Source organism: Triplophysa rosa, linkage group LG23 (genome assembly GCF_024868665.1).
Source record: "Triplophysa rosa linkage group LG23, Trosa_1v2, whole genome shotgun sequence".
In the NCBI taxonomy this organism is placed as follows: Eukaryota; Metazoa; Chordata; class Actinopteri; order Cypriniformes; family Nemacheilidae; genus Triplophysa; species Triplophysa rosa.
The window spans coordinates 787,795-812,423 of NC_079912.1; the positions used below are offsets into that span (position 1 = coordinate 787,795).

At 42.2% G+C, this 24,629-nt stretch overlaps 1 protein-coding gene and 1 pseudogene across 1 annotated transcript; both read left to right on the forward strand.

Moving 5' to 3' along the window:
- Nucleotides 1–1,318: 1,318 nt before the first annotated feature.
- LOC130547434 (myosin-7-like) lies at nt 1,319–24,605 on the forward strand (annotated as a pseudogene).
- Nucleotides 6,665–7,693, forward strand: LOC130547346 (myosin-7-like). The gene is made up of 3 exons (XM_057323225.1): nt 6,665–7,099; nt 7,193–7,278; nt 7,404–7,693. The coding sequence occupies exons 1-3, from the start codon at nt 6,793–6,795 to the stop codon at nt 7,512–7,514; spliced, it is 504 nt and encodes a 167-aa protein (XP_057179208.1). The 5' UTR covers nt 6,665–6,792; the 3' UTR covers nt 7,515–7,693.
- Nucleotides 24,606–24,629: the final 24 nt, after the last annotated feature.

Below are 24,629 nucleotides of genomic sequence, written 5' to 3' on the forward strand. Positions count from 1 at the left end.
TTGGTTTACACAGAAAAATGGTCTAATGCATAATTTCTCCTTTTCTGCATGTATTTCCACTTTTACATCAATGCTGCAGGTCGGTTATTAATAACCACCTTGTGACCACCAGACCAACATCACTTTTCCTCAGTTGGTCATGTAACTTTAGCATGTATACGGCTCGCAAGGCCGTATTATTTATGCTCTTGCAGACCTTTACAAATGGGACATCTGAGTTCTCAAGTGTCGCTCATCAGTTGCCCTCATTTCATCAGGGCCTCAGAAGGAATTTCACAGGTTTATCTTTGTACTCAAGGACAATGGCAAGGAAACAGTATGGAACAAACAAGACAAAGGAAAGACTATCTCCTTTGGGTAGATAACAGTTAGCCACAGATGTCTACAGGCAACAAAACATACAGTTTATTGGTCGTTCTATACTGTAGATAGTCCTTGAATGCTTTTCTTTAAAGAGCTGGGGACTCATTTATAAAACGTGCGTACGCACATATTTGATCGTAGAGTGTGCGTACGCAAAAATCCACAGGAACATATTCATAAAAACAGTCTTTGACGTGCTTAGCGCCACGTCAGGATCTGAGCAGACGTGCACACTTTTGCCTGTGCGAGTGATGCAGGTTTTTGGAAATATAAGCCATTCTTGCCACTCCTATAGGATTTGGACATTGACAGGTGCTCGTTCATATATTAATGACATTAATTAGACGTAGTTAAAAGGCGGAAATCTGAAACTGTTCAGCTGCGCGCAATTTCAAGATCATTTGTGATTTATAGATTTCACACCTAAAAGACACACCTTCTGTGCGTACGTTCGTTCTATGCATCACACATGCGCACTTTTGAGCCAACAGTTCTTATCCAATGTACAATCGTTCACGTATACACAATTTAGCAGGTCGCCCCCTGGACCTCGACCTCGGGTTAAGTGATTGTTTACAGGTATAATGGTGAAATACAATAGAACTGTAGTCTGCTGTACTTCATCATCTCATTAACCCTTACAGTTTCTTCAACCTTTGTGCCAAACCAACGTCCCATTCCTTCAACACAGTACTGCCATTCTTCTCTTACAAGAATGATCATTGGCATTAAGGTGTACAATACGCATTCTTCTCATGCTTCGACTATCATAAAGTATATTGAGATCTCTCATCTGCAGGAATTACACACTTTACTAAATTAATGCACCCCCAGCAGTGACCCAGCCCATCTGTATCCAAACCAGACTCAGACACTCATATGCTTCATAGAATTCCTGCAACCATATTTAGAGGAGCACTTACATTATAAAAAGGGGTGAAGAGTGAATGGCCTCAGACAGGTTTTCTATTGTTTCATCAAGCGGTACGCTAACAGACACAGAGTGATGCAATATTTAAAAACAGTGTTCAGCATATTCGGTAAATATAGACTATAATGGAATCATGACAATTGTTTGACAATATTAGTAATACTGCTTTGTTTTTTTTGTGTGTCTCTAGGACAATAAAGCATCAGTGTTTGGAGTGGTGAACTACAAAGGTAAGTCACCTTGATCACACGACATCATTCCCTCTCCCTCTACTCTATCACTCCCTGTCTACTGTATTTTTATTCAATTAAATAAACAAATATCAAAGCAAGTGTCATGTGCAAACAAATGATTGAATAAGCTTTTCTCAGACCTAACCACTTTCCTGAGCCATTTCCCTGCCCGAATTAATTATATTGTCAAATATGTTTGTTTTTATTTTGAATATATTGCTTTGTCATTTTAAATGTTTTGTGATCTGCAGAAAGAACCTTAGGTGTACAAAATAGTTTTTAGAGCCATTATACTTATGTGTCGGGTGATCATTGTGGAATTCAATCTATACATTTACATTTGTGAGCAGGGTGAAAGATGGGGGATGCTGTAATGGAGGAGTTTGGGCCTGCTGCTCCGTATCTCAGGAAGTCAGACAAGGAACGTCTGGAGGCCCAAACTCGCCCCTTTGACATGAAGAAAGAATGTTTTGTTCCTGATGCTGAAGAGGAGTACCTTAAAGCAACTATCATCAGTGGAGATGGTGATAAAGTCACCCATGAGACTTTGAAGGGGACGGTAAGTTCCAAACATAGAACTGGCTTTGTTTTCAATCAGAGAGACTTTCGATGAATGCTTACAAAACAGTTGCTTATTTCCTGTGTGAAAGAAACCTGCAGAATTGGATGCAGTTTGACTAAATAACAATAATAATGAGAACAATTTCACATCATTTTGTGCATATACACTGTAAAGAGCATTAAATGAATATTCTCATGTGCCTACAGACAGTAACTGTGAAGGCAGCTGATGTTCATCCTCAGAACCAAAGTTTGATAAAATCGAGGACATGGCGATGTTCACCTTCCTGCACAAGCCCGCTGTGCTGTTTAACCTCAAAGAGCGTTACGCAGCCTGGATGATCTACGTGAGTCAAACTCTCTGTTTTCACTTGATCATGTATGAGCGGGACACAAACGTGTGTGTATGTCTCTCACAGACCTACCCCTACAAGTGGTTGCCGGTGTACAACCAAGAAGTTGTTGTCGCCTGCAGAGGAAAGAAGAGGACTGAAGCTCCTCCTCACATCTTCTCAATCTCTGACAATGCCTATCAGTACATGCTGTCAGGTGCGTCCCTTTAATCACTGTTTTTAACTGTTAATTGTTTTAATGACATAAGGTTATTAACCATAAATGTTTCTTTAAAAAAGAAAACTTCCTTTTTCAGACAGAGAAAACCAGTCAATTCTTATCACTTAAGACTTTACATATTTTATTCAGATGCTGGGATAAAAATAGGCTTGTTTTTTTACTGATTTAATTCTAATTTGTATTGATAGTGGAGAATCTGGTGCTGGTGAGACTGTGAACACCAAGAGTCATTTAATACTTTGCCAGCATTGCTGCTGGTAGTGGAAAGGAGGACACGAGTGACAAGAAGGTTAGAACCAGAAGTTTATACCTTTTTTTGTGAAATGTGACTGTGTCGAAAAGCCCTACCGGCAAGGAAAGATGCTACAATTGAATATGTTGGAGTGTTCCACCATGACGTAATAAAATCTACAGTCGTGGCCAAAAGTATTGGGAGTCACATAAATGCTGTGTTTTGCAATGTTTCTGCTGAAGCTGTTGTGGTGTTCATTCACATTGTTTAAAGATTATTATGCAGAGTGATCCGATGCATTTTAAATAATTGCAAAAAAAGCAACTTACTGCATGTCAATGAATCCCATATAGAGAACCTGCGGTCAATCCTCAGAAAGTGAGTGGAAATGCAGAAGCCCAAGAATTGTGATCATCTCAGAGCATTATTAGGCAAGAAAGGATCGCCATCAGTCAAGATTTGGCCCAGAAGCTAATATCCAGCGTGCCAGAGTGAATTTGTCGTGATCCCAGTCTTGTCGTGGCTTTGTGTCTTGTGTGGGTGTGTGTTTTGTCGAACACGTGGAGTGCCGTTTGACAGCTCTACACATGTTCGGTGTCTGCGTCACTCGCCCTGCCAGGCTTTCCCCTCACCGGTTTACCATCACCTCATCACTCTCACCCCTGTAGCTCGGTCCCGATCAGTAGCTTCCTCTGGTCCCTCATTATGTTCCACCTGCAGTTCATTCCCGCTATTTAGGTTTCCTCTATTTAATCCCTCTCGTTCTCTCATCTTGTGTCAGACTGTTTTTTGTTGCAGTCGTTTCCTTACCGATCATAGTCTTGTCTTAGTCTAGTCCTAGTGATACCTTTAGTCTTTTGGTTTTCCCCTTAATTCGGGGTTAATCCTATTTAATAGTTCGTAGTGTCCAGTGCCTAGTTTTTCTTGCTCTCAATTTTTGAGAGGTCACCATAAGCCAGGCTGCTGCCAGCTCTTCGTCGCAAGGTCTTCCAGTGGAGGCAGAGCCTCACGTCAATAGTCCTCCAGTTTACGGCGGAGATCCCAATGCCTGCCGGCCATTCCTATCACAATGCGCTCTGGTGTTCTCCCTCCAGCCATGTCACTACGCCACTGAAGAGGCGAGAGTGGCATTTGTCCTCACTCTACTGACGGGTCGAGCCCGTGAATGGGGGACTGCCGTATGGGACGCCCAGGCTCCTCCTTGTCGCTCATTTGGGGATTTCCGAGCAGAGATGACAGAGGCTGTTTGACCGGTCGACCCAAGGTGAGCAGGCGGCCGCACAGCTCTCACGTCTGACCCAAGGCAGGAGTTCGATTACGGACTACTCTATCAAATTTCAGACGCTGGTGGCCGCCTGCGAATGGAGCGAAGTGGTGCTACGTGCTCGATTCCTCGACGGGCTGAATTCCACCATCACGGACGAGATCTCTACTCTCCTCCTCGGGACTTGGATGCTCTCACCAACTTGTGTCTTCAGGTCGAGAGTCGGCTTAACCGCCGACGCCGCCAACTCTCACCGCCCTCCTGGCGAGTCCGGGACGCCAACGATTCTCAGAGAACACTCGGGGCAGGCACCGACGATGAACCTATGCAACTGGGTCGCTCACGTTTGTCTCCACAACAGAAGCAGCAGCGTCTGCTAGGAGGATTTTGCTTCTACTGTGGGAAGTCCGGGCATCAGGTTGGCCAGTGCCCGTTAAAAGATCCCACCCACCCGTAGTACGGAGAGTCCGGGTGGGCGCTATTCCTCTCCGGTCTCCCGCACCCTGCTGCCTACTTCCGTATCTTCCGTGAGTGCCGTCGGGTTGAGTCCTCTCCCCGCGGACTCACGTGGTTCCTGTGGGCTGTTCTGATCAGATTCTCCTGAAGTGGTTTTCTCTCTCCCGTGATTCCCGTGGCCGAGACCGGTGTCCCGTGGTGGAATATATTGTTGAACTTTCAATAAAACCTTCTATTATTCCCGCAATTGAGTCTCCGCAGTTATTGATGACAGATGCTGATAAATCATATCTGATGGGACTGAACTCTGCTGATCTCATTAAGGCTCTGTGCCATCCAAGAGTCAAAGTAGGAAACGAGTGGGTCACCAAGGGACAAAGTGTCCAACAGGAGGGATATTTTATTATATTTTAAACATAATATAATAACACATTTTCTCTAAAACATATCTTTATCATCTCTATTGGACAGGTGTACTATGCCATTGGCACCCTTTCCAAATCAGTATGAGAAGATGTATCATCTTTGGATGGTTGTAAGAATCAACCAATCCCTGGACACCGAGCAGCCTTGCCAATACTTCATTGGTGTGCTGGACATTGCTGGATTTGAGATCTTTGATGTGAGTATTGTGATGTTGCTCTCTTATAGTTGCTTTTGAGAAAGGTCCTCTAACATAAGATGAAAACCACTTCTTGCTTAAATAAGTTTTAGCTCTAACTAGTATTGTCACGATACCAAACTTCGGTACCAGTCGGTACTAAATGTGACAATACTTGCATTTCCCGCTATCATTTTGAGCGCTGTTGAACAGATTATGAAAGACCTCTCATTAGCTATTGTGTTTCCAAGATCATCGGATATGTCTTTGAATGGCTCCTTACCGAGCGCTTGCGCAACCAAACCCGGAAGCGCGTGAAATGATCATTGCATCGCACTCTCTACCGAGCGCTTACACAGATACACTATATATACTTTGATAGACTTTCAAACGCTTCCGTGTGTATCTGTGTAAGCACTCGGTAGAGAGTGCGATGCAATGATCATTTGGTATCGTGACAACACTAGCTCTAACATACAATGTTTACAGCATTTATACAGCACATACAATTTCCTTTCTTGAGTTGAAATACTTATTGTTGAACCAGGCATAGAGAAGGGCTTGTCCTTTGTCTTTTAGTTTATCTCAGGGGATCTCAACCTTTTTGACTCCAAGGCCCCCCACCATACTCACTTATATTCAAAGGTCCCCTCCCACTCACAAAAACTTCTCGACAGTAACTTGAAAAATGTTTTTTCATAATAAAAATGGCCAAACAATTAGACGTATATTGGTTTTTAGTTTTTTTTAAAGGTATTTCAGTGCTCATTTTGTCTTAATTTTAAATTATTGGTCATCTTGATGCCCCCTTGGAAGTCAGACCCCTTGTGGGCCACGGCCCCCCTGTTGAGAACCACTGGTATCAACATGAAGTGCTAGTTGGTGGCAGGTGTTATTAGAGAAAAGGATATTTTAGAGAGCATTTTTTTCAACAAACCTCTGTATGCTTTGGCATTGAATCAAAAATAAAAACATTTGGCCCCATGTTCTCCAAAAGAGAACCTCGGGGATGTTGAATAAAACTTTGCAGTATCCTGAAATACAGATTACCTCACAGCTAAAAATCTTATAAGCCCGAATGTATTATTCAGTTTAAATTTTCTTACGGGTTCTCCCCTTTCCTCCCATAGTCACATGTCTTTACATGTAGGTTAGGTGAATTTCAATTTGATAAATTGTGTGTAAGAGAGACTGAGAGAATAAGTGAATATGGATAACACTGTTTCTAAACTACTGTGCTCATTACTAAATACTGATTATCACCATGAATATAATCATAGAGACTCAAATGGCAAAAAATAAATAAAATTTAGAACAAGGAAAGGAATCTACTCTTAAGTAGAAGATCATGTCTCAGTTTCTCACCTTTGAGCAGCTGTGTATCAACTTCACTAATGGGAAGTTGCAGCAGTTCTTCAATCACCATATGTTTGTGCTGCAGCAAGAGGAATACAAGGAGGGTATTGAGTGGGAGTTTATCGACTTCGGCATGGACTTGCAGGCCTGTAATGATCTCATTGAAAATTTGAGGGTTTTTTTAACTGAGAGATCCTGAAAAACAGGACAAATAAGTAGCCCATGGGTATCATGTCGATCCTTGAAGAGGAGTGCATGTTCCCCAAAGCCAGTGATGCAACATTTAAAGCTAAGCTTTATGACAACCACTTGGGTAAATCAAACAATTTCCAGAAGCCCAGGATTGTCAAGGGTAAACCAGAGGCTCATTTCTCCCTGGTTCACTACGCTGGCACTGTTGACTACAACATCAATAACTGGCTGGTGAAGAACAAGGATCCTCTCAATGAGACTGTTGTAGGCCTTTATCAGAAGTCCACCATGAAACTGCTCTCTTACCTGTTTGCTGGTTATGCTGGCGCAGACTCAGGTGTGCTGTAGGCAAATGCAGTCCGGAACCAAATAATTGATTCTTTCATAACATTTATTTACACACAATTTATTTAAACGTTTCTTTTATTAGCCATGGGTGAGTGTCGAGGTGGCAAAGGTGGGAAGGAGAAGAAGAAAAGGGGATCTTCTTTCCAGACGGCGTCTGCCCTTCATAGGGTAACATATAGATTGTATTTCCTAGCTGTCCAAGCTGTGAGTTTACCAATTTGATTGTGTTGTGCAATATTCTAGTATGTATTTCTTAAGCACAACAACTCAACATTTATTTAAATCTACAAGAGAATCTGAACAAACTGATGACCAACCCTCACTTTGTGCATTGCCTGATCCCCAATGAGACTAAGACTCCAGGGGCGATGGAGAGTTCTCTGGTCATGCACCAGCTGCGCTGAAACGGTGTGTTGGAGGGCATCAGAATCTGCAGAAAGGGCTTGTGGTTTGTGGATTCTTGAGGTAAATTTAACCTTTCTAAAAGCAAAAGCAATACTTAAATCGATAGATTTTTATGTTCATTGACACTACTCATGATCATCATGATAGATACCGCATCCTTAATGCTTCTGCCATCTCTGAGGGACAGTTTATTGACTATAGATCTAAGATAGGGCGCAACCCTCCGCCTTTCTTAGGGACAATGAAGTACGGGCTGTAAACCCGCTGAACACCTCTGCCAATGGGACGGGCTCGATCGCTCCCTTCACCAGAAGGGAGGCGACCTCCGCCCGAAGTACGGGGGCATCCCTGCCTCTGCCTGAGGTAAAAGGACGTCCCGGAACTTGGGCGGACGTGTAGCGAACTGAATCGCGTAGCCGAGACGGATCTTCTTCCTCAGCCAGCCTGACAGTCTGGTTGCTCCCAGAACTGTGACAGGGGGCTAGAGGTTGATCTGCTTCATCGCCCCCGCGGAGGGTGGTTCGATGGCTAGCAGTACGGATTCCTTGCCGGGGGAGGCCCCCCGGGGAGGAGATCGGCTCTGCCATATTTCCTGCCTGGCGACTGCGCAGCTCAACGCACTGTCTGACTGAGAGTGCTGAGGGCTGGTGTTTATTCTCGACATTGCGCTTTGCCATGACGCAACGTCGAGTTTGCCGTTCACCATCGTGCAGAGGGTGAGAGCGGCTGAGGTAACCCAGAGAGAGAGGAAACTCTCCTTTTTGAGAGTAAGTGGGTGCCAGCCCCCCAGAGGGGGCCAGCAGATGGAGGGACGGGGCAGGAACCGTCCCTATCCGACCTACCAGCGCTGTGGCTGGGGTCGGGCCCAATGGTAGCCTCGATCCCCCTGAGGTGATCCCATGACAGCCGCTGCCCGCGGCTGCTGATGGGGCGATGGTCTCCTCTTCGCTGTCTCCTCCAGGTCACTGGAGGGCGTTGAAGAGGACCAGGGCTGCTGGGAAGCAGACAGTGCACGGGACTCGACGGCCGAGGCGGCCGAGTTGCGGCACGGAGGACTGCTTTTTACTGTCGAGAACCCTCCACAGTAACATCAACCAGCCCCCCCTTGCGAGACGGGTAAGTCGAGAAAGCGGACCTTCTCAGCGTTACTCATCTGCGCAAGTATCGGCCAGAGGAGTTCCTCATGGACCACAAGTGTGGACATCGTCCGACCCAGGGCCCCCGTGTTCACCTTGGTCGCCCGTAGAGCGAGGTCGGTGACGGCGCGGAGTTCCTGCATAAGCGCTGGGTTGGTCTTACCCTCGTGGAGCTCTCTCAATGCCCTGGCCTGGCAGGAGCCATAGCGTGGAGAGAGGAGGCAGCTTGGTCCGCCACAATGTAAGCTCTCGACACCAGAGATGCCGAGACCCCACATGCTTTGGACAGGAGTCTAGGTCGAGCCCCCCTCAAACTCCACCTGGGGGACACCGACGCATCCTCCAGCTGTCTCAACCTCGAGGGAAGAGAGGGTGACAAAACTTTGTTTGATGTGAAACGTGCCGGAAGGGGCGTTCCACGCAGTGTTAATTTCGTTGACGAAAACTATGACGAAAAGTATTCATTAACGACATGTTTTCACTGACGAAAACGAGACGATAACTAAATAAAAATGAATGCATGATAACGAAAACTGTAATAAAATATACTGACATTTTCGTCAACTAATAAAAACGAGACGAAAATATTCTTGTCCCACCTGGCGGACATCAATTTGCGCGCATGTGCTTATCTCATATAAACGGTAGAGAGAAGTCTCTGGGAGAAGGGGAAGCACACACATGTATTCTGTGTCTCCACGCGGGTTACAAAGCGTCTTATTTTCCTTCACGATCGCCGGTAAAACGCCGCAAACTTGAAGCGCGACTGCAGGTGAGTCACCCCGAAACACATTATGAAGGAAGCTCAAAGGTTTTTATATGCCTATGTTAACTTATCTGCTAACACGAGCTGCTGCATAACGTGAAATGCAACATAAAGTCAGCAAAAAGAAACCAGCGCTGTCCTCTACTGATTATAGAAGTGATGAAGTGAGTCAAACTGTATATTCGAACCAAGTATGTTACATGTTTGCATGATTAAAGAAATGTAATACAATTTATATCATATGTCTTTTTGAAAGCTATTTCTCATTCATTGCTGTATCAAGCAAAGACTCTTTCTTCAAGAGGCATGCCATGAGCCAATAGCCTTTGAGTTTGAGCCGTGTCAGAGCGTTTCATTGGTTGAATGAACTGAATGAATACGCCCTACTTAACGAGTCAATTGAGTCAAATGGGATTGAATGAACTGGAACATGTCCTTCATGGTCTAATGTTCCAACAATGCAAATCTAGTTACTGAACTTTTCTGAAAAATAAAGGTAATGACCTGGTTTAATTTCATTTTAAGGTGAAGTAAATTATGTCAAAACAGTTGAATATTTGTATGGAACATTTAATTACTCCAAGTAAATGATTTAAACCATTTAGATTTTAGTAGACTAAATATAATGTATATTTATTCGACTAAAATGTTTTTCATATTTCGTCGACTAAAACTAGACTAAAACTAAAATGATGGGGTTGACTAAAATGTGACTAAAACTAAATTGCATTTTCGTCAAAAGACTATGACTAAAACTAAATCAAAATTTGCTGTCAAAATTAACACTGGTTCCAGGTCTTACAAAGTTCCTCATGCACTTCCGGTAAACACGGCACTGGGGGCGGGCGCGGCTTGGAGCCACGCTCAAACCCGAGGCGCCATGTAGCCAGCCTCGAACGCCGGGAGAGGCAGTGCGGGCACTGCAACCCAACACTCACGGCGGCCCGGGAAAGCATGGCCGACATCTCGACATCCGCTTTTTCCTGGGCTCTACCCCCCGAGGGATGGAGCCCGAAGAATTGTCGGAGTCGGATGGCAGTACATCACCCCCCGATGCTGCAAGAGACCTCTCATCATCACGCATCGTGTCCGAATACGTGATTGAGGAATAAGATGGCGGACCGTCTTTTTGGGGAACGGTCAGACGAGCGAAACGAGGTGTGAACGGTCCGTGAGCCGTGGCTGGCGGATTATCGCTCACAGTAATCCTCATCTCACCCTCGCTACTTGCCATAGCGGACGGCAGGGCCGTAGTCCTGCCGCCACGGAACGGGAAGCGAACGAGGTGGTGGCTGAGTCCCGTGGGAACACAGCCACCTGTGACGCAACGTCTGAATCGTCACCGCCCGCAGTGCGGGCAGAACGTATCCACAACGTCTGCCCCAGCGTACTGGAAGCAGGCATTGTGTCCGTCCCCCTCCTCAATGAGTGTGTTGCACCCATGAGAACAGCGGGACAAGCCACGCTGGAGAAATTTGCTCTTTTAGAAAAGGAAATTGCTCGAACACCTCCGGAACTGCCGAGACGCCCAGGGGAGAGTCACTGCAGGAAGGGACCGTCCGCTGTCCACGTCGTAGATTCCAGCAGAAAGAATGATCACCAAGATCGTAGAGAAGCTCATCAGATGCGTAGGCTCTGAAGAACAAAAGTGAATGAATGAGCACGCCGGCTTCCCTCTTATACCCGGACATCCGGGGAGGAGCCTGGCATGCAAATTTCATTCGCCAATTTTCATTGGCCTTTTCTAAATACTCATAAAATGATAGGTTCTCAAGACAAACCCCATTCTGTCAGTTCGACACAACGTCGAGAGACCGACAGAAAGGGAACTACTGGAATCGCTGGACATTGATCAAAATCAATTTAAGTTTGGCCACACTAAGGTATGACAGATCTTCATTCAAACTGGGCATATCTTTGCATTGCTTTTAAAGATTTCTTTATCACACAGATTTACTGTAAGTACACTGTCATGATTTATTGTTATTATTTTTAAGGTGTTAAAAGCAGGGTGTCGGATTTCTCTTAGCCATTGTTGATGTTCAAATCACCAAAACAAACACACCCCTACCCCCATCTTTCGTCAGCGCTCGGCTAATGTCCGTCCTGTGCACTGTGCACATTACTGCTGATTGGCTACAAGGTTGTTTTGGTACTCGGCCCGACTCAGTTGTCTAAAGCGTAATTTGTAAATCGGTTACTCCGCCTTTAAGATACCCTTGAGGAGATAAGAGACGATCGACTTGCTCTCATTATTACTGGTATTCAAGCAAGAGCTCGTGGTAATCTCTCAAGAATTGAGTTCCAGAAGATTGTTGAGCGCAGGATAATTATATTATAGATATTCCAATTTTCGTTTTCAACTTGACAACTCTTACTAGCCCTTTTGCATCGGTTTGAACTTCTACCACTTTCCCGAGAGGCCAGGAGCTGCAAGGAGCTGAACTATCCACAATTAAGGCAATGTCTCCCTTCTGAAATTTCCTTTTAATTCTGTTCCATTTTTGTCTTTCCTGAAGTAAAAGTACATATTCTTTAGTCCACCTTTTCCAAAACATATCTGCTAGATATTGTACTTGTTTCCATCTGTGCCAAAGGTATGCATTGGTTTCATTAAATAATCCAGGTGGGAATGATGGACTAGATTTCAGCAGCAAAATATGGTTAGGAGTCAATGCTTCGAGGTCCTGGCAGTCATCTGACACTGCTGTTATAGGCCGACTATTTAAAATAGACTCCACTTCACAGAAAAGTCTCTGCAATCCTTCATCTTCAAGATGTTGTTGGCGTAGAACAGAAAAGAGGACTTGTCTCACGAATCAATCTTTCCCAGATACCTCCATGATGGGAGGCCGCTGGAGGATTACAACTCCAATGAATTCCTCTCTGAAGCATGGCATTGTTAATCTTGTTTTGATTCCAAGCTGTGATTGCATCATGCAGTTCTCTTTTAGCACCAACTGATTCCATTATCCGAACGAATATGCTTCACTTGACCCCTTCTGATTACGAATCGTCTCAAGGCATTAATGCAAGAGTCAGTGTCTAATGAGTGGGCTACTTCTATATGTACAGCCCTGCTGGACATACATGTAAAGATGACGCCATTCCTTTTTACAAAACTTCGCCCCTGCTTGATTTGAAAGGGCCCAAAGTAATCCATGCCAACGTTGGTGAAAGGCGGAAGATCAGACTGTAGTCTTTCTGTTGGTAAATCACTCATTTTTTGTTCTCCAACATATCCTTTTATGCATTTACAAATCACACATTTGGATAAGACTTTACGTGCTGCTGAATTTACATTCACTATCCAGAACTTCTTTCTTAGTTGTGACACAATGTGATTTCTTCCATCATGTCCAATTTGATTATGTATGTCTTGTAGAATTAGAGTAGAAATATGGTGATTCTTCGGTAGAATGATTGGATGTTTCATTTCGTCTGACATGGCAGATTTATTGAGTCGTTCACCAACTCTTAAAACTCTGTCTTCCAATACGGGGTCTAACTTGTAGATATTGCTACCTTTACTCACTTGTCTCTTTGTAAGTGATGTCCTTTTCAGCTCTGAAATTTCATCTTCATAAACTTGCCTCTGATAAAATGTCACAATGGCCTTTTCTGCCATTAGGTCATCCAAGGTGATAGGCTGAGCTTTGAATGAGCTCTTGACGACATTCACTTCATCATTCAGACTTTTTGCATTGCTTCGTGTGCATTTTTGCATTTTTAAAGAGGACTGAATTATTTTCCTCTCAGCACAAAGTGACTGTAAGATGTTCTTCAATTTTTGAAACCAAGCCACTGCTCTTTTTAACTTTGTCCAACATGAGAAGTTAAAAGTAGTTGATTTGTGGGTTATTAATGTTCTGTATTACAGTGTTGCACACAGTTGCAGTTCTTTTTACTTCAGGGTCATCTGCTGAAAGTGAGAAAGTAGATATCATCGCATTTTGATCTTCTTTCCACAGAAATTCTGGTCCCTGAATCCATTCTGTGCAATTTAACAATGTGTTTGCATTTACTCCTCTAGATGCTTTATCTGCTGGGTTTAGTTTGGTTTCGATGTATCTCCATTGGGCTAGATCTGTGTTCTCTCTGATAAAAGATGTCCTGTTTGCTACAAAAGTGTGAAATCTTGTGCACTCATTTCCAATGTACTTTAAGACTGATTGACTGTCGGTCCAGAATGTAGATCTTTCAAGGTTTACTTCTAATTCTTTTCTCAATAACTTATCCAGTTTTACTGCTAGCATTGCTGCTGTGAGCTCTAAGTGTAGAATTGTGATCTGCTTAAGAGATGCCACCCATGAAGGTGAAATTTTCATCTCTTAGTTTGTAAGGGAGCTTCATGACAATGCTTCTCAGATTAGAGATGGTATTCAACTCCTCTATGTATTCCATTTTATCCATGGCATTACAACAATTTCTTAGAAAAAGTACAAACTCCAGTATTAAGTCAGTTTCAATCTACAAGTGGGACTAGTGTGAATGTGAATCAAAACTCTGATCAACAGCTGCAGGCACAAGCTCAAAGAACACATCAAAGCCCTTCTCAAAGTTCAACAAACCAGGCAGTGAAGGAACGAGTGCAAACAGTCATTGACTTTTGTATGGTCAAAACCAATTTACCATTCCTGTATGTGGAGAAGGAACTTGTCTGAGTTGTGCTCTGGGTACATTTTCTTCTTATTTATTTGCAACGTAGGATACAAAGGAACAAATAACTTAACAACTGATCCAAACAAACAAACAAAAAAAGCTGGCTACAAGCATGGTCAATGACTGTTTGCGCTTGTTCCTTCACTGCCTGGTTTGTTGCCTTGATGCTTTTATCGGCCTCTAGCGCCCTCTCGCTTCCTATAAGAGTATAAACTTAAATCAACATAAATATTCAAGAAAATAACGTAACAATTTAATAACGTAAAATTCCCATATTTTAAACAGAAAATGAGATTAGATTAAATAAATATTAAATAATAAACAATATATGGCTCCTACAACCAGTATGCCTTAATATTGAAGGTAGTAAACCTTTAGGGGGTTCTAACAAATGTCATACTACATTACAAAGATGCCTTGCTTGTGATCCAGTGGAATGTACGTGCTTTCATGGGTGTCAAGAATTGGCCCTGGATGAAGCTCTACTTTAAAATCAAACCTCTGCTACGATCTGCTGAAGCAGAGAAAGAGATGGCAAACATGAAAGAAGAATTCCTGAAGTTGAAGGAAGATTATGCCAAATCTGACGCCCGCAGAAAAGAGCTTGAAGAAAAAATGGTTTCTCTTCTTCAAGAGAAGAATGACCTGCAACTTGCTGTCCAAGCTGTGAGTTTACCAATTTGATTGTGTTGACACTATGGAAAAGGTTTTTCAAAAACAAGAAATACAAACTTATCTTCAACATTGTAAACAAACAGGAGCAAGATAATCTTAGCGATACTGAGGAGAGATGTGAGGGTCAAGATTCAGCTTGAGGCCAAAGTCAAAGAGCTGACAGAGAGACTGGAGGATGAAGAAGAAATGAATGCTGAGCTGGTTGCAAAGAAGAGAAAGTTGGAGGATGAATGTTCTGAGCTGAAGAAAGACATTGATGATCTTGAGCTGAATCTGGACAAAGTGGAGAAAGAGAAACATGCCACCGAGAACAAGGTTCAGCTCAACCCAAACCTTTTTAAAGTGATACCAATGTTAAAATGTATAATACAGCTTATACTGTGATTTGTCTCAGGTAAAAAACCTAACTGAAGAGATGGCAGGTCTGGATGAAATCATTGCCAAGCTGACCAAGGAGAAGAAAGCTCTACAGGAGGCCCATCAGCAAACGCTGGATGACCTCCAGAGTGAGGAAGACAAAGTCAACACTCTCACTAAAGCCAAAGCCAAGCTGGAGCAACAAGTAGATAATGTAAGTAGTTCGGTTTCTCAATTTTAAAACAGGAACAGGAAACTAAACTATGGATGGATCTAGAGAGGGCAAAGAGGAAGCTTGAGGGAGACTTAAAGTTGACTCAAGAGAATGTGATGGACCTGGAGAATGACAAACAACAGCTGGAAGAGAGGCTAAAAAGTGTGCTTTACCAGAGTGTTAAATAACTATTTCCGTAAACAATTTTAAATCTTATAAATCAGGGCTCTAGACTCATTTTCCCCAGACCCACTTTCTCAGTAGGTCGCACCAACTTACAATTTGGTCGCACCCTTTTTTATAGTAATCATAAAGACCTTGCATAATGACCTCAGTTGATGAATCGTTCTGTTAATTTGTCACTCTGTCTTTTAAAATAGTCGGCTATAGACCACTTCATATTTGCACTTTAACACTTGCGAGCCCAATAAATCCCAAAATAAATGCAAAGAAACTTTGCATTTGTTATTTTATACAGTTGTTATTATTTAGTTTTATATTCAAGTGATATATTTGCTATGAAATGATCTGACACAAATATAACCTGTCACTCTTCACAATCCTCCTTTATTGCCCTCTTTGCAAAAAGCTGTAATTTTGCCACTGGCCTTCTTTTTTTCCCAAATAAAATAAATTAAATTAGCTAGCTCAAAACTCAAAAGTAACTCAGAACTAAATTAATATACATGTACTTTACTACACATTGTCATAAATAAACTTTAAATACTTAATCTTACTAACCGCTCTTGTTAAATGGTCTAAGCACGCTTGTGTTCTGATGTGTTTTGAGTGACTGATTTGATGGGTTCAGTCAGTGAGACTCGTGAGTTCAGTGTTTGATATACGAGTTGTTTCAACAAAATGAATCACAAATCGGACATTAGCGGACATTTACGCACTGTTTGACAGCTGACAGCTGCTTTTGATTAAAGTGTGAGGGAGAAAGACAGTTCAGAAACCGCAGTGTACGACTTCATTAAGCGCTTCTGTCATGAACTGGACCGGACTCAACTGCTGGAGGTCAAAAAACAAGCTTTATTAAGCCAGAGAGTGCACACACAGAGCATGACAGTCAATAAACAGCCCCTCCAGAGGCGAACCGAGCCAGGTTAGAGTACCATGCAGCAACTGCTGGAGGTAGTGATGGGAGCTGGAAGACGGGTAGGCTGGGACATTGGGATGGAGGTAACGAACTGCAAGGCAGAGATCCGCCACGGAAGCCGCAGTCACAGCTAAGCGTCGACCGATGATCTGAGCCCCGGTGGAGAGATGATCCCTTGGGTGAAATAGTCGTAGTCCATGTGGAGGGGTGTCCGAGAGGGGAGAGTCAGGCGGGACGCGGTAAACACCAGTGGGGAGACTAGGAGACAATGGCAGGTGAAGGCACAGGTAGAAACCAGACTAATACATGGAGTCGAAAGAGAATGATGAAGGGGACAGAAACTATCCTTAAACAGGTCTAGGAAGCTAACAAGACTATGGCAAGACTAATACTAGGAACTAGAAAATATCTAGCGGGTCAAACGTACCGGGGTAAACCAAAATGATCTGACAAGGAAGGGAGAGTGAGCGGGGAATATAAAGGGAAGAGATAATGGGGCTAATGGGTGACCAGTGTAAACACTAACGAGATAATGAATGGGATAACTAGTGGTCTTCAATGAACCGAAGTGAGAACACGTCACCCCTCTCTTTATTAACTTACATTGGCTCCCTATAGTCGCTCGCATCAAATTCAAGACTCTGCTCCTGGCCTACAAGACCACCACTGATTTGGCACCCCCTTATCTTCACTCACTAATGCAGACTTATATACCCGCCAGATCCTTACGCTCTGCAAACGAACGACGTCTTGTGGTGCCATCCCAAAAAGGTAAAAAAAATCGCTCTCACGAACCTACTCTGGATCGGTTCCACATTTATGGAATGAATGAATGCCCGCTGCTACAAGTTCAGCAGATTCTGTAGCCATCTTTAAGAATCGGCTGAAAACACATCTTTTCCATCAACACCTGACTGATCAGTTCTGACTTCTGTCTCTTTCCCACTCTATCTATATAAAAAAAAAAAAATCTTAAAAAACTTAGCTCTGTACACTATAGTACGCTTTGTGAGACATGTTTTATTGCACTTATGCTTTTTGTTGTCCTAATGCTGACCCAATTGCTTCCATTGTTTACCCAACTTGTAAGTCGCTTTGGCTAAAAGCGTCTGCTAAATGAATAAATGTAAATGTAATAGCTAGAGGGGCGGAGCAGAGACGCGCACATGGGGAGCTGTCAAAAACAAACACAAAAGGCTTGTTCGACTTGATCGACCGCTGCGCAGGTCGATCGAAATCTGACTTGAAGCATACCGGTTAGAAATTTTGTCCGACTTGAACCGGAGCCGATGCCACGTGACCTTCACGTGTGGCATCAAAGTACTGCGAGAGCATTTCGAGAACAGCCAGCTTGCTCAGCTGGCGCAGCATCTCAGGAGCAGCTGCACCAGGCTGTGATGACGACATAGCTTTTCATGATTGGCTAGACAACGATCACGTGCGTTTCGGGTTTATTATAACACCCTCAGTTCAACTAATACTTATTAATGCATGTTTTTAAAACAGCTAAAACTCTGTTTGTACAAATATAATAAACATGTTATTTTGTGTTGTTTAATAAAATAAAAATGAAATGAATACAGACTCCGTTGGTAATTTAATAATATATGCTTATGTTTACCATGATTTTTAGGCACACAGTGTTAAGCAGCACATAACATTTGCAATATGAAGAGTTTATGGTTGCTACTTACGTTCTAATTTAAATGTTTGTTTATTGGACAAATCCACTATTCTAATCCACTTCAATCGCACTTTGAAAAGGAAACACGTGGTGTTCGACTTTTTTTCCAGGTGTCCGACTTGACTGCTCCTTTTTCAACTCCTCCCTCTACTGCAAGCAGCTAATCTTGCAAAGCGCCGCATGAGCTCGAACAAGCCTAAAGGGAAAAGACCGGCCGATCAGACCGGTGGTGGTGCCACTGCTGCCCAGATTGAGATGAACAAGAAACGTATGGGATCAGAATTGTTGCAATATTCTGAATAAATAAACTATGATCCGCAAATAAATATAGAGAGTTTCACAAACATTTTTTAAATCCACATATGCACAAAAAGCGAACCATAAATATATGTTAGACGTTCCACAAAAAGAAATGGAATTCACAAATAAATACAATGAGATTTGCAAATAAAAAATATTTACAAATTTATTTCAATGGCATTTATTTGTAGATCACTTTCTGCACATATGTGGATCGCTTTCTGCACATTCGTGGATCGCTTTCTGTGCATTTGTGAATCGCTTTCTGCACATATGTGGATCGCTTTCTGCACATATGTGGATCGCTTTCTGCACATTTGTGGATCGCGTTCTGCACATTTGTGGATCGCTTTCTGTGCATTTGTGAATCGCTGCACGCATTTGTGGATCAGTGCACGCATTTGTGGATGGCTCTCTGTGCATTTGTGGATTTTGAAACATTTCTAACGTCAAAACGCGCACACAATCCACAAATAGGTGGACTCCGCCCACTATCTACGCAAGCCAATCGGGTAACTTCCGCTTCCGGCACGTTCTAACTTCAGCCAATCACGTTTTGTTCTGCACTAAGATTCAGGGAGCTAACATGGCGGCTAGTGGCGGTCTAAAATGCGTGATATACTAAGAAATGTGAATGGCCTCTTCTTTATACTACTCAGTAATGATTGTTTGTGTTTCTATGCATTGTCCGTATGTTAGTAACAAACGACTGAAATGTTTATGACTTGATAACAGCGTGCACGGACTGGGGTGGACAATCCCGGTGACTGATTTGGTCTGCTGCAAGCCATCCGTTTTATTGTCTTTATGTACCAAAGTGATAAATTCCGATTTTGGCATTCGATAAAATATAATCTGTTTCCCCGATACTGCATGGGTAAGCAGCTAGTTCGCGCCGCACACTCAGCGTGGCGTGGAGTTTCAAGGTGCGCAGCGTTTGCATTGCAATGCGCTGCAGCTATCGGTGTAGGCTAGTACCAGTATAACGATGGCAGAATTAATGTGGGGGAAATCATCAGCACTGTGAATTTCTATGTCATTCATAATTCAAAATAAAACGTCATTTAATCAGTCATCTCTGTTTATCCCATTCCTGAATGATCTCTGCTGTGGTTTAACTGTTCTGTATACTGTCTTAACTCTTGCCACAACAAAGGATGCCGATCCTTTGACTATGATCTTGTGCACACAATATATTCTCAAATTCACACAGCAACCCCAAAAGTAAATGATGTAGGCCTAGTAAAATTTGTGTTTTCGAACCTTACCATAGTAAATATTGGTATACAACTGCAGATAATCAATTTACTATTTACTGTAGTTAATAAAAAGGGTTGTGGCAGTGCTCTTATAGCGTGTTATACGATATATGTCTCCATTTTTCCTGGTGCTAAATAAATCAATATTGTTGGGTTATAATTATGTATATATTGCTGCCTTTTAAATGACACATAGGACATCTTTAAAATACTGTTTATTTCATTTATTTATTGGCAAATAAAAAACAGCGGGGTCAATAAGAACGCAAGGGAGGCAACACAACTTTTCTCTTCGATGAAAAAAGTATGAAGCAAAATATGAAATTGCCAAATAAAAATGAATTGAAGCTAATTGTACAAATTAATGGGTTCTCCATACAAATGCACAAAAGGCACTGGATATTACATGGCATTTCAGTAAAGCCCTTTTCATACAGAGATCCCGGAAAATATGCGGAAGATTTGTCCCGGGATGACGGGATCGGTTGATTTTGGTTCACACTGCCAGTGATTTTCTGGAACCTGTGCGTGCGTTCACACACATCCTAAAGACATGTGACGTGTAATGTACTGTAATGTAGTCGGGAACGTAGCGCTGTCACGGTGAAGGAATTTTCCTTGCAGTGATATTGGCTTTTTTATAGTTCAATAGCGCGGTTTGCTATATTATAACCGCATTCCTTCTATATTCAGTGCCAAATAGGCCTAAAAAAGCTCCTAAATGGGGTTAGCATACATTGTTGGTTTTTAAATGATAAAGATATAAATTTAAAACAAAATAAGTACTTTTTATGTAGTCTATTTATTGGTAAATGCAGAACACTGAAGAATGAGACGCAAGAACCAAGGTATAGCCCAAACAGCTGAAGTTAAATATAAGAAAAATATGAATATATGAAAACAAAAGCAAATTGTTTGGGCTTGTTGGTGCAAATTTACAGAACCTCAATAAAAATGATAACAGAACGATGCACAGTTTTAATAAAAAAATGTGTCCGTAGCCTGTTTTTACTAGGCTACTTTAACTGCAATACAAAAGGCAATTATTTTGTTTTACATGTTTTTGTTTAGAAAAAACAAGCATGCTCAGGTAGGGTCAAATCAGTCTGTTAAAAAAAATCGCTCCTCCACGTCGTGTAGATCAAGAGACGTACAAGACTTGTTTTGAAAGTTGCTAAGCGATCAAGTTTATTAAAGTTCTCTACCATTGTAACCTTGTGTTGATCGATGAAGTCATTTAAAACTTGCTGCATTTAGAGGCGACATATTCTCTCTCAATTTCAGTTTACATGCTCGGGACACATACAAACACTCGAGACCTCCGAAGACTACAGCGGATATTTCAGACTGTTGAGCGAATCACTGGTACTACCCTTCCCACTGCAAGAACTGTACTCATCCAGAGTGAGCGAGTAAAAGGGCTCGCAAAATCTCTCTGGACCCCTCACACCCAGCACACTTTCTCTTTGAACTGCTGCCGTTTGGTCGGCGCTACAGAGCACTGAGCACCAAAACAGCCAAATAAAGTTTCTTCCTTCAGGTCATCTACCCCATGAACAGTTAAATGTTCTCCCCACTGTTCAATAAATATGTGCAATACTAAACTACTCACTTATACTCATATTTATTTATTATACATATGTTACTGATTTAATATATCATACAGCTATCCCATTCCCTTACACAATTTGTATAAAGCACCTTATAACTTGTATATATGTAGCACATGCATACAATATAGCATCCGCTGCTCTTTTGACATATATTGTTTTTTTTCATATGTGTAATGTCTATTACATATTTATTTTTTTATATTTTGTTACCTGTGTCTCGTCACTTGTCACTTTCAACTGTATGTGCACTGGCAGCTTCTCTCACTAAGACAAATTCCTCGTGCGTAGAGCACATTTGGGCAATAAAGCTCCTTCTAATTCTGATGTATGTTCTTTGCGTTATTATGGGAAACTTTATATGAGCTGTTCATATGATAGTAAATGTATTATACTACTACAGTATTTCTGTGTGGGGAATTGTGGACAGAATTGTCCCACATGGTCATCTTGCAATATAGCCTACTTACGCTGCTACCACTATAAAGACAACGCTTACTATTGTTAATGTTATGGGTAGTGTTTCTTACAGTGATCATTTTTGTCATGGCAAAGAGTTAGACAGTAGCCTATACAGAACAGTTTAGCCACAGCAGCAGAGATCATTCAGGAATGGGATAAACAGAGATGACTGATTAAATTACGTTTTATTTTGAATTATGAATGACATAGAAATTCACAGTGCTGATGATTTCCCCCACGTTAATTCTGCCATCGTTATACTGGTAGTAGCCTACACCGACAGCTGCAGTGCGCATTGCAATGCAAACGCTGCGCACCTTGAAACTCCACGCCACGCTGAGTGTGCGGCGCGAACTAGCTGCTTACCCATGCAGTATCGGGGAAACAGATTATATTTTATCGAATGCCAAAATCGGAATTTATCACTTTGGTACATAAAGACAATAAAACGGATGGCTTGCAGCAGACCAAATCAGTCACCGGGATTGTCCACCCCAGTCCGTGCACGCTGTTATCAAGTCATAAACATTTCAGTCGTTTGTTACTAACATACGGACAATGCATAGAAACACAAACAATCATTACTGAGTAGTATAAAGAAGAGGCCATTCACATTTCTTAGTATATCACGCATTTTAGACCGCCACTAGCCGCCATGTTAGCTCCCTGAATCTTAGTGCAGAACAAAACGTGATTGGCTGAAGTTAGAACGTGCCGGAAGCGGAAGTTACCCGATTGGCTTGCGTAGATAGTGGGCGGAGTCCACCTATTTGTGGATTGTGTGCGCGTTTTGACGTTAGAAATGTTTCAAAATCCACAAATGCACAGAGAGCCATCCACAAATGCATGCACTGATCCACAAATGCGTGCAGCGATTCACAAATGCACAGAAAGAGATCCACGAATGTGCAGAAAGTGATCTACAAATAAATAAATGGTTCGCTTTTTGTGCATATGTGGATTTAAAAAATGTTTGTGAAACTCTCTATATTTATTTGCGGATCATAGTTTATTTATTCCGAATATTGCAACAATTCTGATCCCATAGAAACGTGACGCTGAGTTCCAGAAACTGCGCAGAGACCTTGAAGAGGCCACTCTGCATCATGAGGCCACCGCTGCTACACTGAGGAAGAAACATGCCGACAGTGTGGCTGATCTTGGAGATCAGATTGACAACCTTCAGAGAGTCAAGCAGAAGCTTGAGAAAGAGAAGAGTGAACTAAGACTGGAACTGGACAATGTGGTCTCAAACATGGAGAAACCTGCAAATGCAAAGGTGAGAAATTCATATTTTGGATGCTTCTCATCAACTCAGGTGTCCATTAGAACTATACTGTGACATTTCTTTTCTTTTTATATCTGTTTAGTCAAACTTGGAGAAAATGGGCAGAACCCTTGAGGACCAGGTGTCTGAATACAGAACAAAATTCGAGGAGGGGCAGCGTAGCATCAATGACTTAACCATGCAAAAAGCTAAGCTGCAAACTGAGAATGGTATGTCCTGTGACAAGGTATTACCTGTATGTGTTGCTAGACAAATGCCCATTATCAGGAATTGGTTTTCAATTTAGGGGAGCTAAATTCAATTTAAGCAGCTAGAGACCTAGAGAGACAAGTAGAGGAGGAAATTAAGGTATTGTAAGTCAATTGAAGTATTTCAACCATCTGTCAATTACATTTTGACATTTAGAGCGCTTTTCAACCAACCTAAACATGGTCTGAAATGGTTACAGTTATGTTTCCAAGTGAGCCTGGTTCGACACGGCACGATTACAAACAGTTCTCGGCTTGGAATTTTCGGCACGGTTGTCTATTGGGCTAGTAGAATGCGTGCAGAGACGTTATAGCTCAGTCTCTTGTGTTACCAAGGCAGTGAACGATTATTAAAATAGGCAGGTATTAAATAGGCAGGTATAAAAATAATAATAATTCTTTACATGATCTGTCAGGGTTCACTTGAGCATGAGGAAGGAAAAATACCTTTCTTTATATAACAAAGCCCATAAAAGCATACAAGGCTAAATGAACACACTTTTTCCTTTGACTGTATTTGCAGACTGAGGAGGATCGTAAGAATCTGGCTCGTCTTCAAGACCTGGTGGACAAACTCCAGCTGAAAGTCCTACAAGAGATCTACTGAGGAGGCTGTAAGTCCAAGATAATTATTTCTATTTTTTTGTTTGTCCTGTATGGACCTATTTTCACATGGAACGTAAGTTCAAACTTAACTTTGTAAAAAAATCTAGCTATACCCAATCACTTACTGACAGTAATTGATTATTTACGAGGAACAGGCCAATTCTAATCTTGCCAAGAACTGCAGCATGAGCTGGATGAAGCAGAGGAGAGAGCTGATAGTGCTGAATCTCAGGTCAACAAGCTGAGAGCCAGGAGTCGTGATTCAGGATCTACGGTAACTGACATCAGAGGGACAGTTTAATAGTCGTTGGAACTGATCAGTGATGCTGGAAAGAACTTAGTTTGAATACAAATCTTCTGAAATCCTAATTATAATATTAGTAGGTTTTTTTCTGAGAACATCAATCACTTTGCCATGAATTAGTACTCTAAATGACTACTTACCTATTGTTTTTAATGTATCTCCAGTGTATAAGGTGGTGCGCATGAGCAATATTTTGTGTTTTTCCAAAGATAACTCTGACTCAGTAAGCTTTTAGAAAACAGCTTAATTTATAAACAGCTTTTTCAGCGTACCTTCTATCCAAACCCATTTTCATGTCTTTTCCTCTCACAGAAAGGGCACGACGAAGAGTGAAGCTCTCACGTGGATCTTTCAGTGTGGCTGAGTGTTGCTTCTTGACTTCCTTACCTGTAGTTGTGTACAATAAAATGAATGTGCAATAAGTCTCTGCTTCTCTGCTAA